At 59.6% G+C, this 18,935-nt stretch overlaps 1 protein-coding gene across 21 annotated transcripts in view; it reads right to left on the reverse strand.

Annotated features, from left to right (window-relative positions):
* Window positions 1–18,272, reverse strand: part of BIN1 (bridging integrator 1) — a 58,990-nt gene extending 40,718 nt beyond the window's left edge. For all 21 annotated transcript variants that reach the window (XM_050752555.1, XM_050752553.1, XM_050752549.1 and 18 more), the window contains exon 1: window positions 17,809–18,272. In XM_050752555.1, coding sequence (XP_050608512.1) covers window positions 17,809–17,892 — 84 coding nt within the window. In that variant the 5' untranslated portion in view covers window positions 17,893–18,272. The remainder of the gene's footprint in view (window positions 1–17,808) is intronic.
* Window positions 18,273–18,935: the final 663 nt, after the last annotated feature.

An 18,935-nucleotide genomic window follows, 5' to 3' on the forward strand; every position in this document is an offset into this window, starting at 1 on the left:
GACCTGAGGAAGGAGCGAGACACCAGGCTGGAAAGGAAGAAGGAAGAAGGTAGAGCTCACCAGGCCGAGGACGCAGTGAGTGCAAAGGCCCTGAGATGGACGGGGGGAACACCACAGGACAGCAAAGCCGGCGTGGCTGAGAGTGGCAGGGGGCAGGGAGGACCAGGAGGCCCTGAAGCACCAGGTGCCAGGCTTCATGCTGAGCCCTTGGGCATGATTCCATAGCCTCATGGTGGACCCCTCCATAACCTCATGAAGGAAATACTATTATATGTTCACTTTGCAGGTGAGGAAGCTGAGGCACAGCCTAACCGACTCCCCAGGGCCACGCAGCCAGACCCAGGATCCCAACCACAGGCCTGGGTCCAGTGGTGAGAAGCTTTAACCACTGCATATGCAGCCTCGGCCGCCAGGACTACGGAGGCCCCTGGAAGACTCTGGCCCTTAAAATCCAGCATGGAACGTGGAACCCTGGAAAGCTCTGAGCCAAGCCTTGATTTTGCAGCCTGCAAAGCTCCCAGGCTGCCACATGTGCAGATTTCAGGAGCACAGTGGGCAGGGCGCCTGTTCAGAAGCTGACTGCACTGACCCAGGTGGGACGCAAGGACACTCTGTGACCTGGGCTATGAGAGGGAAGGGACGGTCATCACCCCAGATGGGGACATGTGTTGGGGTAACAGCTGGGGGTCACAGTGAGTTTGCAGTGCCCAGAGATGTCGAGGAGGAAGGTGGGTACACAATGGCCAGGAATGCTGGGGTGAACTGGACACACCCCACTGTCAGGTTTCTATCACGCCCTGGCCCCAGCCACCTGCCCCTCAATCCCTCCCACTGCCCACTCTGGATGACCAGCTCAAGGCGTTTAGTCTGGGCAGCTGGCCAGGGACCCCTTCTGGTAGGAGACGCTGCTGGGGCAAGAGGTGCAGGGAGCAGGCCCGGGCTGTGCAGCCCCGGGCAGGTAAGCTCAACTCCCTGACCTACTGGGTCTCATCACTTAGTCACAGCCAAGAACTCCCTCAAGGGTGTTTAAGGGTGAAGTATGATCAGGTACGAGGGCCCTGCAGAGCCACTGGCACTGGATTCCCCCCATGCCCCCCACCCAGGGCTGAAAGTTCCTGCCGTCTTCCCACCCTAGCCCCCAATGCCCTACTCCCCCCACCCCCAGCCCACACTAGCCTTCCCCGCACCTGCCGCCCGGTGCACCTGCTCCTGCGGCTCACAGTCCACTGCAGCATGGCCAGTTCCTTGGAACAGCACATACCAACCACCCACCTTCCTCTCTCCAGTCAAGCTCCCCTCTGCAGTCTCCTTGCCTGCAGCTCTCTAGGGACCCTGCGAGCCACCCCATTACCCTGGGCCCCTTCAGGAAAAGGGTAAACCAATAAAAGGCCCTATGGAAATCAACCAAACAGCTGAAGATCGTGGCCATCCCAGCAACGCCAGCCTGGTGCAACCCGCTGTGTGGCCACATGAGGAGCCCTGACAGGCCTTGCCACTACTCCACATCCCAGTACCACCGCCGCAGGCCGGCAGCAAGGGCATGGCCGCGGGGCGTCAGTGACACAGGGCGACCCTCCACCACTTCAGTTGTACTGGGTGGGGCTCGCTGAGGACAGCCTGTCTCCACAGGCACGCACCCCACCCTTGGCCCCAGCCCTCCGCCCACCTGTCCCTCCACACAAGTGTGGGTGCTATTCTCAGCCCGGCTCCAGGACGCTGGCCATAAACACAGGGTGGAATCTGCTTCTCCAGCCCACCCGCCTCCCACCCTCATCACCTGCTTCCTGAGCTCAGTCGGGGAACAGCCTGTGCTGGGGAGGAGCAGAGCACCAGCCCAGCCCCAGCCAGGACACAGCTGTGGGTGGGGGGCGGTGACAGCTCCCAGCAACCAGGGCAGGGGAGGGGAAGGTCTGGCCAGCACCCACCCGCCTTGGGGCCAAGTGAAGGTCTGAGCTGGGTGGGAGGGCAACCGACCATGGGTCACCACACACCCCCATAGTCTTCATTAGGAAACTCTGCCTCCCTAGCAATGCCAGACTATGCTGGCCCTTCACATCACCTCCTCCAGGCAGCCTTCCCCGACTCCACTCCAGGAACAGGGGCTGACTTATTCTTCTGGATGCCTTCAGGTTCTTACATATCTGTTCCTGTCTGAGAAGCTCAACCTAAACATGCAACCAGGCTATTCATTCCTTAATCAAAGTCCTCGGTTTCTACATCTATGACACTGGAACTAGTAAATGCCGCCTACGGGAGATATGTGTTTATCTCAAACACATCATAGGTATTACTTCAAACAGTACTGTTGTCAGTTCTGCTATTCAAAGGAGTGAATGCCCAGAGTCAGCTTTAGATAGCGCCCACCCAGAAGTGCCCACTGAGGCGCCAACAGGTACCCCATGCAACATAGTACTGAGGAGGGCTGCCCTCACCCCAGCCCCAGGGCACTCTCAGGCCTTCCTCTGCTCAGGGCTGTTCTAGGGGCTTCCCTGCCTCAGCCTGGCCTGTCCAGCACGCCCTGCCGCTCCACACAAGTGTGGGTGCTGTTCTCAGCCACAGGGGTTCCCCCTCTTTGCAGATGCAAAAACAAAAGCCAAGGCTGGCAGGCTCTGAGTCCCAGAGAAGAGAAGGATGGACCTACTTCGAGTCCAAGGCTGTTTCCACTGTATTTGGCCCCAGAAGTAGGAAGCCAAGGCTGGAGGAAAGTTGGGGAGGAACCAGAAGGGGACGAGGTGTTTGATCAACAGGTAATCAGATCAAGAATAAGGGCTGGCTGGCCGGGCGTGGTGGTTCATGGCTATCTATAATCCCAGCACTTTGGGAGGCCAAGGTAGGAGGACTGATTGAGGCCAGGAGTTCAAGACCAACCTGGGCAACATAAGGAAACCCCATTTCTACAAAAAAAGAATTTTTTTAAAATTAGCCAGGTGTGATGGCATGCACCTGTGGTCCCAGATACCTAGGAGGCTGAAGCAGGAGAATCGCTTGAGCCTAGGAGTTGGAGGCTGCAGCAAGCTATGATTGTGCCGTTACACTCAGCCTGGGTGACAGAGCAAGATCCCGTCTCAGAAAAACAACAAAAGAGTAGGGGCTGGTGGGTGGGGGGAATGGAACGGGGAGCCAGAAGGAACAAGAACATGTGGAGGGAGTCACGTGGCTACCCCTGCCCTACCCCATGGCCCCTGCCTTTAGCCCTGCCCCCAGCCTTGCCCCTTCCCCAGGCTCTTGGTCCAGCTCTCCGCCTGGCCCCTACCCCCATGCCACCCTCCACCACACCCCTGCCTCCACCCCTACCCCCCGTCCCTGCCCCTGCCCCTGCCCCAGGCCCTGGCAGATGGAATGAACATTCAGGGGAGCAGAGAGGCTCCGGGCTTCCTCCCCCAACCCTGCCCATCCTGTGCTGTGTGGTAAGAAGGAGCAGAATAAGATGAATGTGAAGGGCTAAAGGGACATGGATATGGGGGACAAAGGCACTGCGCCCTCCCCACCCGATGCAGGACGTCAGCGCACAGTGGCACAGAAGTGGACATGGCCCAGCCCCACCCTAATAGGCTGTGTGACTTCAGCAGGTGCCAACCGTCTCTGGGCATAATCCAGGTCCCACTGACCTTAGAGGGAGGTAACAGGAGCAACGGGGCCCAGAGGGGCTGACAGCTGCTCAGCAGGCCGCCCCGTGTGGGAGGCAGCGCTGCTCACTGAAGGCCTGAACACCTGCCCACAGTTCCTGGCACCACCAGGCTCAGCGCTGAGGACGGCCACCAGCTCAGGGCCATGCTGCAGGGGGCAGCAAGGGCCTCCCACTGACCCGCAGCCCGGGCAGGTCACCACCCTTCCAGATGATGCGCCCTGCAGTCTCAGTCATCGTCTATAAAGGTCCCCAGAGTGTGCCCAGGTCCCCTCACCAACACATCCAGGCCTCCTCCAACACAGTGCAGTGCGCTTGGGAAGGGGAGGCAGGGCCCCAATGCAGGAGAGAGGACAGAGGTCCCAGAAGCCACCGCCCACACCTGCACTCCCTGTGCCCGCAGGGAAGAGGAGCTCCTCCCGCACCGTCCCCTCCTCCCCAGGGCCTTCTCCACCAACAGCAGCACAGTTCAACAGTAAGGGGCTGAGCAGACAGACAGAGGGGCCACTCGCTCTAAATAAAAAAGAAAAAAGACCCCAGGAGGGAGCCAAAGGAGTGGGGCACAGCCTGGGGGCCGCCCACAGATGCGAGGTCAGCCCCCAGCCAACCCCACACTAGGGCTGTCCACAGAGAGAGGGGTCAGGGTGGGAGGGCTAAAGGGGAAGTGGGGGGTTACAGTATTACCTGGGGCCTGGCCCCCACAAGGCCCTGTCGGGGCTCAGAACACAGCACCCCATAGTGTGGTGCTGTGGCTGGCCACAGACTCTGAACAGAGGGCACGCGAAAGGCCTCAGAGGCAAGCTCTCCGTGACCTTCTCCCGCCCTTCTGTCTCTCTCCCTCCTTTTCCCTGCCCAGGTGAGTCATCAAAACTGGCATTTTTCTTTCCTAAGGTGAAGCATAAAGACCAAAACCCCTTTTCCCCAAAGCCAGCCATGAAACCCAGAAAGTTCGCTCTCTCCCACTCCCTTCACCCCTGAAGACCCTCATTCCACAGGGGTCCTGCACTCCATGTGGGAGAAAGGCACACAACACAGAGAGGCCGGAAAGAAGCCGAGCCGACAGGCCTTGCTGGGTTCCCCTCGGACTGTCACCATGAGGTCACACCCTTTGTCCCATCACATGTCTACACGGCTGTCCATTCCTCACCAACTCATGCCTGAAAACCGACAGTTCTCTCTGGGTCCTTGATCTTCACTGTTGAAGGCTCCCGTGTCATGTAAAATGTTGATTAAGGAAATGTGATGCTTTTCACTTGGAAACCTGTCTTTCGTTCTAGTGGTGTCAGCTGTAGCCCTTATGATGGGTGAAAAAGATATTACACATTTCCGCCCCTGCCGCTCTCTCTAAACAATCCCCTCCCCTTCCTTCCTTCCCAAGGCCTCAAGCCCTACCATCTGGATCCTGAGCTAGGCCTGGACTCCCTGGACTCCTCCAGTGCTGGGGGGCCCAGGCCTAGCCTCAGACGGGACGGCCCTAGAGGATACACACGGAGGGCATGGGTGCAGCTGGACACCCCCCACTGGCCTCAGGCTCTGCTCCCCATCCTGGAGCAGGGCTAGTCCACGAGCCGGCACCCCGACCTTCAGGGTCCTCGTGTGTGAAATGGAAACACCTGTTCTCCGTTTAATCCTCATGACAACCCTCCCACGCAGGACATTATCCCACCTCACAAAAGAGGACACTGAAGCTTGGAAGGGGAGTAACTTATCCAAGGTCAAAGCATTTAGGAAGAGCAGAGCTGGGATTTGAACCCGGGGCTCTGAGACTTGAAAGTCATATTCTTTCCACCTTGCTGCATTGTGTAAGGTGCTTTGCAAAGCCTTATACAAAAGCTTTTATCCTCCAAAGCCTCACACGCCAATTTACTTGGCACTGTGTGCCTACTATGTGCCAGAAGCCAGGAACACAGGCACAATGGGTCCACCCTCCCCCTTCAGGACTGAGTCCAGCAGGCAGGGCTGTTAGCCCATTTTATGGAAGTCAAAAGGAGATGAGTAGGGAGAGCAGGAGCAGGAACCTGGGCGCTCCCGCTCCCTGCTAGCCAGGAGGCCAGTGCAGCGTGGGAGCTCCAGGTCCCTCTCTCCCTGCATGGCTTAGGCACACAGTCTGAGTACTGGAATGGCGCTGAGCCGACTGCAGACTGTGGGGGAGGCCTCCTTAGTCTCTCGCAGCGCAGCGGGCAGGGTGACCCGCAAGTGCAGTGGCACAAAGCCGGACACTGGCATCAGGTTCCGTCCTTGCTGTGAGCAGGGCTCCCACAGTGCTGACTCAGCTCCCCCGGCCCAGCCCTGCAGCCCACACCCATTCCTCAGGGAGGTTTCTGAAGTCGGCCCCAGGCCAGACCAGCCCAGGATCAACAGACCCTGCCCACCCGGGTGGTGTTGCCCCCAATGCCCTCAGGAAAGGACCCCCTCAGATGGGGCCTCCTCCAGGCCCATGGTTCACCAGACCAGGAGGACAGGGTGGGCGGGTCCACTTGGGGAAGGCGGTGACATTCTAGCTCAGCCAGGCTGCCTTCCAGGACAGGCTGCTTCACCGAGTCCTTGCAGGGAGAGGGGGACACAAATAAATAAACTCCTGGCTTGGTTCATATTTCAGAAAAAGAACAATATTTGGGTCCTGTCCCAGGTTCAGCAAATGCATCCAATTAATTGTGGATTCTGTTTCTCAGTTTAGAACAAGAGTCAGCTCATTCTTCGTCCTGGGGTCCCCTCCCAAGCCACTAACATCCCCCAGGATCCCTGCAACTCTTTCTTCATGGGCGTCTCAGGAGCACAGTCAGGCCAGCTTCATTCAAATCTGATCCTCCCAGGTCCGGGGATTCCTGCAGGAACCCAGGTCCCCTGCACCGCGCTTCCCTGGCGGGGTCACTGGTAGATCCCAAAGTGAGGGGCCCGGCTCTGTGGGTTCACCTTCCCTCTGGTGTGCCAGCCTCCTGGAGTCACCCAGGAGCCCCACTCCACCCCCAAGCATATGCCAGGTGTTCCCCAACAAAGGCAGTCCCCGCACTGACTTGCATTTGAAGACAACGAAGACATCTGCACCTTAACAGTCCCTTCCAAGCTCCTCTTACCACCTCCTTCCCACTCCCTGGACTCGGGGATGGGGGTGGCAGCGCCTGGGAACGGCCAACTTGGAGCCAAGTCTGAGGCCCGGGAGGGAGGGAATCCCAGAGTACTGCGCCCACTCCCCACTCTCCAGCCTCTGTTCTCACCTGCCAGATGGGGCCGTAGTTTGGTCCCACCTACCTCACAGGGCACACAGAGAAACAAATGGAAAGCGGCGGGTGTGATGGTTCCTAGTAAATTACATAATGCAACAGAGGTGCAACGGCTCTGCCCCCCGAACCTTCCAGACCCAGCCGGACCCAGCAGGAACGCAGCTGCTGCCATTCTCACTTACAGGAGTCGGGAGTTCACCTTGTTTTGCTGAGAGAGGAGTATCCCACGTCCCGGTTCAGGTGGGTACACTGAGGCTCAGTGGCCCACCTGGAGCCTGTGGTCTTCCGCTACACAGCAGGTTCCTCCAGTCAGTGAGTGAGTGAGTGAATGGATAAATGATGGCAGACCCTCACCTCCACCCCAGCTCCGTGCCCCTCATCTGGCCCCCTCCAACCTCGGCCCCACCTGCAATCTTTTGCCCTCTCCTCCCCATTCCATCAGGCTCTAGTCAAAGGACAGCTGACTTCTGTCCCGGAGAGGTGAGACCATCCGCTCCCGATTTAGCTTTTTCAGCCTCTGCAGGTGGTGGGGAGAGAATGGCGGGGAAGCTCACGGAAGTTCACTTTCAAGACACCTGTCCTAAGCACAGACAACAAGCTCAAAACACAAAAGCCAGAACGACACCTGTGGGCTGTCATGAGATGCTCCCTGGGAAAGAGCGTTTGCATCACCCACCAGGGAGGGCAGAGCTCTGTGCTTCCCCCACACCCAGACCCTCCACCAAGCCGTGGGCAAGTGACTTGCCCAGCGCCACAGCAGGGGAGCGGACCCAAGGGGATGAATTCCTTCCTCCCTACATCCTAACTTTCCTCTTCCCCTTTCTCTCATTCAGCGTCTCCCCTCCCTTTGCCCATCTGCCCGTGGTCCCAGGCAGGGTCCAGCTCCGAGCTCCATCCACCTCATCACCTGCATCTGGCCCCTGACACGTAATTAGACAGCTCAGGCCACTTCAGGTCAGAGAAAAAAGGGGAGCTGCCATGGGCCAGAGGGATAGGAGGCCAAAGACCCCAGGCCTCTCTGTGCCAGAAGGGCCCCAGCTTGCCCTGGACTCAGTCATCTTGGCCGCAGCCCCAGGGAGACGGCGAGCTGAGCAAAGGTCCCAAGAAAGTAGCAGCAGCTGTTGGAAAAAAGGGCTGGGCTGGCAAAGGCTCTCGTGGCACCCACTCCTGCCAGCCCTGCGGTTCCAACAAAGCTTCTCCAGCCACGGGCCTGGTGGAAACCCCTCGCTGCCAGTCACTGCCCCCATCTCCATCCACACAACGGAGACGGCGGCGTCATTCACGTTACTGCGCCCACTCCCCACTCGGGGGTCTATCCTGGAGCCAGGGCTCCCCACAGCTGGCAGGACCACTCCCCTAAGGCCCCTTCCTAGCTCTGACCCAGCTCTGGAAGCCAAAGGACCCCCATGGCCATCCCAGTCAATGGCCTGGCCACACAGGTCCGTGCATACAGGGGTGCCCTAAAAAGGGTGAGCGGATCCACTGATGGACCTCCCAGCCGCCAGCCCTCCTGGTGTCACCCTGGGCTGTGCAGCAGGTAGAGAAGCAGGTACACACGAGACAGGGCAGGTACAGGATGTTTTCTACCTGCCCCTCCAGCGACAGGTGTCACCGGGCCCCTGTGTCCCCAGCCCTAACAGGGGTGGACTCCGGGCCCAACCCCTGCCCCAGACTCTGGGCACAACTGGATTCTAATCTGGCCCAGGCCACTCCTTCTGGAGACTCCAGGCTCATCCCCTCACCCGCAACCCAGGACAATTAAGACACAGTCCTTTGCTGAGGCCAGACTAGGAGATAGAAGAACAGTTCAGGCAACATGAGGAGGGAAGCTGAAGAGCCCAGGGCAGAGGCTGCCTCTCCCAGGGGCCCCAGACTATGGCCCAGGCCCAGCCTCTGCCCATCTTCTCAGACTCAGGCCCTGAATGGGCCCTGACAAGCACCGTTCCCACTGCCATCCGAGCATCTCTCCCCACGTTACCACCTGCCTCCTTTGCCCTCCGAACTTGGCTCAGTTCCACCTCCTCCGAGGAGCCTTCCCTGACTGCCAAGGCCTGATGGAAAGCTCCTCAGGCTCCAGTGCCCTTCCCAACCCACAGTCCCGGGATGGGTGCTGTGTGCAAGGCTGGGAGCTCCTGAGAGCAGGGACCCACAGTGGGCAGGCCACAGACAACAGAATGATGAAGGGTATAAATCCGAAGCCATCGCAGCCTCTACCCCAGTGATCTGAGGCTCCTCGGGGGACTTCATTCAGAGTAAGAAGTTGACCCACAAAACAAGGACCGTATTTCAGGAGCCAGCGGGGATGCCCCAGGGTCTCTGAGGATGGGAAGGCCTGCAGGGAACGGAAGGCCTGAGCTCCATGGACCCCGGTAGTGATAAATCCTTCCCCCGCCCCCAACCCAGTCCTGTGGCGGTTGCTGCAGCCGCCCACTCACACCTCGTAACAATCCAGGCTCGGCACCCAACACTGCGGCCCTCACACTGCAGAGGGGAGATGTCTGCAGGTTGGAGGCAGCAGTAGGGGCTGGGCATAGTATGGGGTCATAAATGCCCTCTCCCAGGGGCACCACAGGACAGTCCTCAGTGCCCCAAGGCCACTGTGCCCCTGGGCTCCCAGGCCCAACCGCCCTACCCCCACGCCCCATGCTGTTCCTGTGACCCCAATCCCACCCCACCTGCTGTTGCACTTGGGATCTGGGTCATGACTGGGGCTGAAGGTGCAGGCCCAGGAAGCAGACGGAAGAGGCTTTGCAAAAAGCCAGCAAAATGTATCCAAGGGCAGCAGCTCTCACAGTGACGTCTGGGTCCAGCAAATCACACTGAACCGCCAGTCAGCACTGCCCAGTGCTGCTGTCACCTGAAAGCTTTCTCTTATAGGACAGCCCCCTGCAGAGGACCGAGGCCAAGCCCTATTTGGCATCTGGCCTAAAATCAGGCAGGACTCCTCGGCTGGGCCCGGGCCAATCACAAGAACCCCATTCCTGGGCACCAAGTGCTACAGCCACTGGCTCGGGTTAGGCCCCACCACAGCCCTGAGCAGCTGACCACGGCTGCTTTACCACAGGACAGTGTGATGAGAAGCGATCCTGGGTCCCTCCGGGGCGGGGTGGGATCTGCATCCACTAGCCTAGCCCCAACCTAAATCCTGCAGACACAGTATCCCTCCCCCTCCCACCCCGCACCCTCAAACCCAGGGAGCCTCCAGGACCTCTGCCAGCCATCCGTGCTGTCTCCCCACTGCCTGAAGAATCCATGCAGCCACACGTGCAACAAGTATGCACCTACTGAGAGCCAAGTTGAGGGGATGAGATGCCTTGGTGACCACAGGAGCCAGAAACACATGGGCCTGCCTGGGTCAGGAAGCAAAGCAAAGTGCCCAGAGCATGGGATTCCCCCCAGCAAATCTTTTCAGGGTGCGTGTGTGTGTGTGGTGGGGGGCAGGGTCAGCAGCATGGTTCTTTCCTCTCCAGGAACATTAAGAAACAACGAGTATGACCATCATCTCATTAAAGAAATACTGCAGCAATAACAGAAACAAAATTAGAGGGATGTAAGCTTTATTTTTACTTACTTATTTATTTATTTTTTGAGACAGAGTCTCACTCTGTCGCCAGGCTAGAGTGCAGTGGCGGGCGCAGTCTCGGCTCACTGCAACCTCCGCCTCCCAGGTTCAAGCAATTCTCCTGCCTCAGCCTCCCAAGTAGCTGGGATTACAGGCAAGCACGCCACTATACCCAGCTAATTTCTGTATTTTTAGTAGAGACGGGGGTTCACCATGTTGGCCAGGATGGTCTCGATCTGTTGACCTCGTGATCCGCCCGCCTTAACCTCCAAAAGTGCTGGGATTATAGGCACGAGCCACCACATCCGGCCTTTTTTTTTTTTTTTTTTTTTGAGACTGAGGTCTCGCTCTGTTACCCAGGTTGGAGTGCAGCAGCACGATCTCAGCTCATTGCAACCTCTGCCTCGTGGGTTCAAGCGATTCTACTGCCTCAGTCTCCTGAGTAGCTGGGATAACAAGCGCCGCCACCACGCCCGGCTAATTTTTGTTTTGTATTTTTAGTAGAGACGGGGTTTCACCATGTTGGCCAGCGCTGGTCTAGAACTGCTGACCTCAGGGGATCCACCTGTCTTGGCCTCCCAAAGTGCTGGGATTACAGACATGAGCCACCGCGCCCAGCCAAGGGTGTTCTTTTAGACTGGAATAAACTGGAGACAGCTTTTACTACGTGGGAAAAAGCACACGGCGCAGGGTCCCGTCTGTCCTCATTTGCGTGCATGAACCCCCATCTCTGGACTTGTACCTAGAAACCCCAGGTGTTCCCATCACCCCAGAGTCTACCACACACTCCAAAGTGTAAGCCTAGACCCCAGGTGGAGCTGGGGGGCTGCAGGGGCCCCAAATCTTGTTAAACAGGGGATGGTCTTGGGGACCAAAGTCCGTCACAATGACGCCCCTTCACCATTAGGGCATTACGCAGGGAGCTCGCTGGACGCCTCCATCTCCTTTGCTTGTCTCCAAGGCCTTGCCCCAGGCCAGACTCCGCTACTGATCCTACTGACCACAAGGGAGGAGGACGCCCCGACGGCCCACTGGAGAGTCACACAACCACTCCAGCCTCAGTTTCTTCCCGTGTGGATGGGACGGATAACACTCTCACCCGTCCAAAGTGATGACGGCATGCAGCCGGCATGCAGGAAACAATGCCATTATGTTTAAGTTAATATTTGACAAAAGCTTCCCTGGAGCAGGAAGAGCCTGCCCTTCTCTCCTCGGCTCCCCAACCCTGACCCCTGTCAGCCCTTGGCAGGTCCACAATCCTGCGGCCTCTTGAGGAGGTGGCGGCCTCTCAGAAGCCCGGGTGCTGGCCTCTCCCACAGCACAAACACAGCCGTAGGCCGAGTCCCTCCAGCGGTCTCCGCAGGAGCAGAACCTGGAGCCCCACCTTCCATTTCACTTTCACCACAGTCCCAGTGGCGGAGATCATGACCCCTGTTTCAGATGAGGAAACTGGGATTCCAAGAATTCAGTGAGACTTGCCCAAGGGTAGGAATGTGCGGGGAAAGACTCAAACTCAGCTGTCTAGAGCCAGCGTGCTTTCTACCGCACCCACAGTTGCCGCCTGGCATGAGAATCTTCCAAGTGGCCCTCCGCAGCAAACGCCATCTTTGACGCCCTCCTCCTGTCCTTGAGCAGCCCCTCCTGCCTCCCCCATCCTCCATCCTGGGCAGGAGCCCCTGCCCACCTGCCCTGCACAAACACCCAGCGAGGTTGCACATCCGCACTCTTAATCCTAAAAGGAGGCTTGCCAAAGAGGCAGCTTTAGGAAAACACAACAAACCAAGGTGGCATCCCACAGGAAGCCGTCCTCCCGTGGGTGCCCCTCACCTGAGACGGGAGCTGCCCACCTGCCTCTCTCCACCCAATCTTCCTGCTGTGTGAGCGCCCACAGTCATGTCCACACCTGAATCCTCAGCCCAGCACAGGCTTCCCACACGGGACACACGTAGGAAGTCCTGAGGGCAGGTAAGTCCCTGCCTCACCGCCCCTCTACACACCCGCCACCATACTTGGTGGTTTCTTCACCATCTCCCCTGGTGAGAATGTCAGCTCCAGGAGGACAGGGGCTTGGTTCTGTTGACCCCTGGGTCCCCACTCCCTAGAACAGTGCCCAGTACATGGTGGTGCTCAATATTTGTTTCATGAATAAAGGAATGAATACACAAACTTCATCATATGCCAATGGTGAAAAGTTAAGCCCAGAGACAGGAAAAAGAACTTACAGTTTATGGTGGGAGTAGTCAAGATTCACTCTAACGCTCTCTGATTCCCAAGCCCAAACCCTCCCCCCCGTACACACCACCCACACACACGCGTGCACGTACACACTCACTGCCCCGGGTTTGTGGGCATCATAAGCCTGATCAGCTCCAGGCTCAGGAGGGATTAGCTGTCTATAGAGGCCTGTAATGGACACTCCGGGGACTGGGGCTGGGAAGTGGGGCCATGCGGGGAGAGGGCGCCTCATGTGGACTCAAGGTGCTGCTGTGCCACACAGCTGGCATTCAACAAGCACTTGCTATGCCCCAAGCACCTGCCTAGGGCTTTACTTTCCACAACACATGTGTGAAGAGGAACCATTCTTATCCCCTATTTGATACACGAAGAAACAGGGCTCAGGAAGGGTCCGCAGCACGTCAGGGAAGCCGAGAGCCCGTGCACGCTCTGCTGTTCCTTATAGAGACAGGAGGACAGAGGGCCTACCTCCAAGGGTAGGACTCGGGGATTCTGGAAGCTCAGGGACAGTCACACAGTTTGTCAGGGACCAGCTGGGCCAGACGCTGAGTTCAGGGGCAAGGACCTGGTCAGAGGCCCGTGAGAAGGGAGCTCCGATGTGGTGATCTTGAAGAAGGGGCAGAGAGTTCAAACCTCAGCTTCTCTGAGAATCCTTGGGATCCATAGAGCTTCCTGGCCTTCACAACTTCATGAAATCTGGAGGGAATCTACCACCCAGGCACCCCTTCTCTTTAGAGAGCTGGCATCCTCAATGCCCTCACCCCTTTCTCCACACCTTGGACCATGCCTGCGCCTCCTGGAATGCCTTCTCCTTCCCCGTGCCCCATGCAGCCTAACGAGCTCCCTTCTCTGTCTTCCTGGACAAGTAGCCTGTGCCCGACTTGGTCCCTGCATGAGCCAGAAGGCTGTCCTCAGGCCATCCACGGCCCCTGGGGGATTGGGGAAGTCTAGAAGCCATGCTTCCAACCTCCCACGCCCAAACACCTTTACCGAATACCCAAGAGCCCCCACACACCCTGGCCCACCCACAGAAGATGCCCAGCTCAGAAGCCTTCCCTGCAGGGTGAGATGAACCATCTACGTAAGTAACGCGGGTCCAGGGGAAGCTGAGACTGGAGAGATGCAGGAAGGGCCTGAGCAAGTTCAGAGGAAAGAGGCCTGGAGCAGGGAGGTACAGACAGAGACAGAGAAAAAGGCAGGACAGCAGCTGGCAGGGAAGAACCTCAGACATTCAAGGACAGAAGGTCAGAGATGGGCCCCAAGATGGACAGAGATGGGAATGTGGGTAGAGGGGGGCAGCTTTGTGCTAGGGCCTGGGAAGGGGGCGGGACCCCTGCAAAGTCAGTGGCCAAGGTGGGGAAGCCAGGGCTTCTGGGTGGGCTCCCAGTGCCGTCACTGGGGGCCTGGGTGACTTGGGCAGGTGGCTGGGCCTGCCTATGTCCCCATTGTCCTTTCTGTTACAGGGACCGTGCACCCACTCTGAGGTGTAGCATTGCTGCTTCTAAGGTTGCTGCAAAGATAAGGCTTGGTGTACAGGCCTGGCTCCTCCGGAGGAGGCTAAGGTGGCTACTGCATGAGGAGACCTTAACCACGCAGCTGAGCATAGTGCAATCCGTGGCCATGCATCGAGGCTGTAGGAATCGCCACCACTGCACCTTCCTTTAGTGAGCCTCTTCTCATCGTGTCAGCGCTGGGCTGTGCACTGACAACCCTGGGCGCTCCCTCCTCCCAGCTGGCCCTCCCCACTGTCCAGCCTGCACCCCTCCAGCATGCTCAGGGCCTGCAGGGAGGGAGGGACAGCATGCACACTCCCACCCTGCCAGAGCCTTCCTCCTGTGCTCACTGTCAGCCCGGCGCGGCCAGAGCAAGGCCCAGCTCCGTCAGGCCCGATCCATGAGGACTCCCAAGCCATGCGCCTTCAGGGGCCAGCAGGCCAGATCCCCACCCCCTCGGCTGTCCTTCTCCGCAGCCGCCCCATCCCCCAAGGGGCCCAGCCTGCCAACCTCTAATCCTCACCGTCATCTGACCCAGGCTCCACCCTACATTGGCTTTGCCTAGCCACCCTTCTGAGGCCCAAAAATGGACACAATCATTTATAGAGGGTTCGACAAGCCAAACGCAATGGGAAGATGACCTCACGGTGCCCACAGGCTCGAGATCCCAGCACACACAGTGCACCCCAGGCATTCCGGGGGCAGTGGCTGGGGGGCCAGGAGCAATGGTGCCATGCTGGCAGGTCCGGGCAACCCTTCCAATTTATTCTCATGCCCTCCTCACACCAAGGCCACAGGCCATGGGACCTTCAAGAAAAAGCTCCAGGCAGGCCAGAGCCACATGCACCCTGCCTGAGACAGCATCGGGGGCTCAGCCCAGGACGAGGCACCGGGCCTGTGTCCAGGCAGGATTTGATGAATGAGTGACGGCAGAGAACAAACAACACAAATCAATCCACCATCAGCCTGCGTCGGGCCCAAATCCCTTGTTCAAAAACGTTCACTAAGCACCGACTGGGGCCAGTTAACATCCTCAATGCACACACCTGGATGTGTGCCCTGCCCTGCCCTCAGGGAGCAGCCAGACCAGTGGTGGAGGCAAGAGGGTCAACAGGTAACAACAGTCAAAAAAGAGCTGGCTTGGGGACCCTAGGGCCAAGGGTACAAGAGTGCAGGCTGCCCTTGACCACACTGTCACCCTCACAGTCTGGATGTTTGGGCTGGAAGTGGATGCAGGAAGGCTGGGGGAGAAGGGTGGATGAAAGATACGGGGCCTTCTTCCTACACCAGGACGCCAGGACTCGCCCGGCCTCCCAGCACAGCTCCTGCCATCCTTGCTCAGGAAACGCCTTCCTGTGGCCACAGGGAAACGAATTGCCCCATGACCCACTGACTCCACTAAGGCAAGGTAGGTGTAGTGGCGGGGCTGCCTGTAAGAGACTAGGATTCCAGTTGCATTGACAGTGGGAGTTAGATGCCGCACTGATCACCACCCGAAGACACTGAGGATGCCCCTCCCGCCATGGCACAGACTCTCCAGGAAGGCACACAGCAGAGGCTGCTGTGGGTTGAGCAGGGCCTGCATCCCAAAGAGAGGCGAAAGCTACTTTCAGAGACCTGGCCGGGATGCCTGTCGTGATGGTCACACTGCCTTGGTTTCTGATGGGGGGGAGGGTCCCTAACTAGTCTCCAGCAGGCAGAGAGCAGCTGGAACACTAAACAACTCCAGTCTCAGGAAGCCCGGTATGGGCAAGGTCAGCTGTTGGCCAAGACCAGCATGCATAACTGACCAACTGTCAGCCAACTGCCCGTGGCCACAGAACAGGGCTCAAGTGAGAGAGATGGTGGCTCAGGGGCTCAGTGATACATCACCACCTCCCTGGAGGAGACACAGCCCATGCCTACTGCCCTGAGAATGACATCAAAGATGCCGCTGCAGAGAAAAGACAACCAGGGCAAAGGGGACACACCAAGAGCCTCGGGGAGCCAGGAAGGAGTGGGACACCAGTGGGATGGGGGCAGGGAACGCATCTCAGCTAACCAAGCTTCCCATTCATCGCCCTGGCCCTTTAGGGAAGGAAGCAGGCTCTGGCCCAGGGCTGCCTGCTCCAGGCACCCAGATGGATTACCCAGTCATGGCAGAGGGGAGCAGGGGTGGCTGCATCTGTGCTGCCACGGCCAACCCCCCCACCCCACAACCTGAAGTGTTCCCAGCCACCAGCCAGCTATTCCTGCGGCTTTAATCCCTCCTCCTCCTCCTCCTCCTCCTCCTCCTCCTCCTCCTCCTCCTCCTCCTCCTCCTCCTCCTGCTCCCCTGGGGTGGGGGGTGGGGGAGCTGGGTCTGGGCAAATCTGGAGCTTAGCTGAGGGCCCTTCCTTCAATGAACACCCACCCACCTCCTTAGCCAGGAAACACAGGGATGAGCAGTAGGACTCTGAGGGAAGTATAGGGAAGCTCTAGGCGCCCCCCTCTCCCCCCTCCCCCAGCAATCACGTGGTTGCATCCTTAGGGAGCCCGCGGGTCTCAGAAGCAAAAGTCATTGTTTATAAACAGCCACCAGGCCCGGCAGGGGAAGGCTGGCCTGTCCCTGCGCCTCCACCCGGCGGCAGCGGTCGCGCGACGGGTGGGAGAGGTGGCAGGCCCGGCCGCGGGGCACTGGGGGGCCACCCTGGCAGAAACCCAGATTCTGCAATCTCAGATTTCGGAGTCGGAGTCGGCAGGGGAAGTGGCGTCAGCTGCTGGCGTGATCCAATTCAATAAACCAGAGGTGGCTTACGATAGACAGCTGACCGGGTGCCGACCCCCACCTCTCAATCCCTGCATTTCCTGCACGCTCTGGGCACCCTGGGAGGCCCCGGCTCCATCCCCCACTCCAGCTCTCCGCGAGGAGGGGTCGGGTTTCCTGTGGCGCCTTCCACGCCCCTCCTCTAGGCCAGCTCCCCACCCGGCGGTGGGCTCCCAAAGCCAGTGCCCCCACCCGCTCCCCGGCCGCCGGAAACGCTAAGCCCCTGCTGGGGCGAGGGCACCTCCTTGCGGGGTGCACAGCCCCGGGCTCCCGGTGGGGCCAGGCTGGGCGGGAGCTTCCAGGCCGCAGGCACCTCTCGGGAAAGGAAACCCCATCCCTCCTTCGGCCCGCGGAGAACGAAAGTGGAGAAGCAGTGGGAAAGAGGGAACTGCGGGTGCCGGTTCGAAAAGCAGCCTTGGGAGTCCGGGGGAACAGTGGCCCCGCGGGTGGAGAGACATACTCCCTCTCGCCCCAGCGCCGGCCCCGCCTGGGTTGCCTGCATGGGCCTGGAGGGCGGGGGGTCACCACCTGGCCTCCCAGCCTCCCGGCCCTTGGCCTCCAAAGCGGGTTAGCCTGGAGCGCGCGCCTGAGAAAAATCCTGGAGCAGGGCCGGCCACTGCTGTGCAGCCGATCCACGAAGGTGCAAAGCGAGGCCCTGTCCTGCCCTGGCCGGGTGTGGGGAGACAGGACGCAAACCGAAGAGGGCACCCAGAGCGCCGGGAGACGCAACCTGGGAACCCCGAATCCCCTCGAAAGCGCTCCTCTGGAGGTGACAGCGTCAGATCCCCGCGGAGGACCAGGCCCCAGGGTCGGAGGGTAGGGGGACAGGTGGCCGGGACTGTGCGGCGGCTGGGACTCCGCGGCGGCTGGGGATCCGGCTCTCTCACCTTCTCCTGCGCGCGGGTGAGCTTCTTCTGCACATTGCTGGCGATCTTTCCCGCCGTCACCCCTTTACTGCCCATCTCTGCCATCGCGGCGCAGGCCTCGCCCGGTGGCAGGGGCCGATCTCGCGCGGGGAGATCTTGCGCGCCGCGCTCCCAGCCCCCAGCCCCGGCCGCGCGTCCAGACCAGCTGCCGCTCCACGCCGCGCACCCGACAGCGGAGCCAACTGACGGAGGCGGAGCGTGCGCCGGGCAGGCGAGCGAGCCAGCGAGCCAGCGAGCGACGCGGGGACAGAAGGAGGGAGAGGGGAGGGGCCGGGCCTCGGGCCGCGGTCGGCGCCCCCCGCCCGCCCCCTCCGGACAAGAAGCTGCCTTTTTAAAGGGCCACTCCGGGCGCCGGCACCGCCAGGTCCGCGAGGAGGGAGGGGCGCGCGCGGCGCTGGGGCTGCGGCGAGCGGGACTCCCCTGACGCTCCAGCGACACCGCCCCGGGGCGGGGACTAATCCGCGGGCCTGGCGTCTCGGTCTCCCCCGCAAGCAGTAACCTCCTGCAACCCAGGAAAGGAGACTAGGTGGAGGAGAGGAGTGATTTGGAAATCAAAGAGAAAGTGCGGCCAAGGGGGTGCGGCCCTGAACAGAGGAGCCGCGGCTGCTAGGAGAGCGCGCCCGGAGCCCCCTCCCTTTCCACGGGCTCACCGCCCGCCGGGTGCTCGACGCTCCGCCTCCTCCCGGCCTTAGCCGCTCGGGTTTTCGCCCGGATCCCCTAGGCGCCTCCGGGACATCTCCACGTCTTTGCCTCCGGCGCCTAGCCCAGTACCAACCGGTGCTCGGTCTTCCCGTTCGCTAACAATTTATTATAATAACAACAACCTAGCATTACTGAGCGCTTACTGTGTACTAAGGGACTTGACAGGCGTTGTTTCATTCGGTCTCCGTGGCCTTAGAGGTAGGTGCTATTACTGTTCCCACTTTACAACTAAGGCGCCGGGATCAGGGAACGAGATCTCTGCCTCTACCACCCAATCGTTCCACCACTACACGCCGAGTCGTCTCCTACGCCCAGCAGGAAGGAATGATTAATGATCATTGTTCCTGGAGAAGATAAGGTTATTGCTAGCCAGCTTTGCCAGTAGA

This window comes from Macaca thibetana, chromosome 12 (assembly GCF_024542745.1).
Source record: "Macaca thibetana thibetana isolate TM-01 chromosome 12, ASM2454274v1, whole genome shotgun sequence".
Taxonomy (NCBI): Eukaryota; Metazoa; Chordata; class Mammalia; order Primates; family Cercopithecidae; genus Macaca; species Macaca thibetana.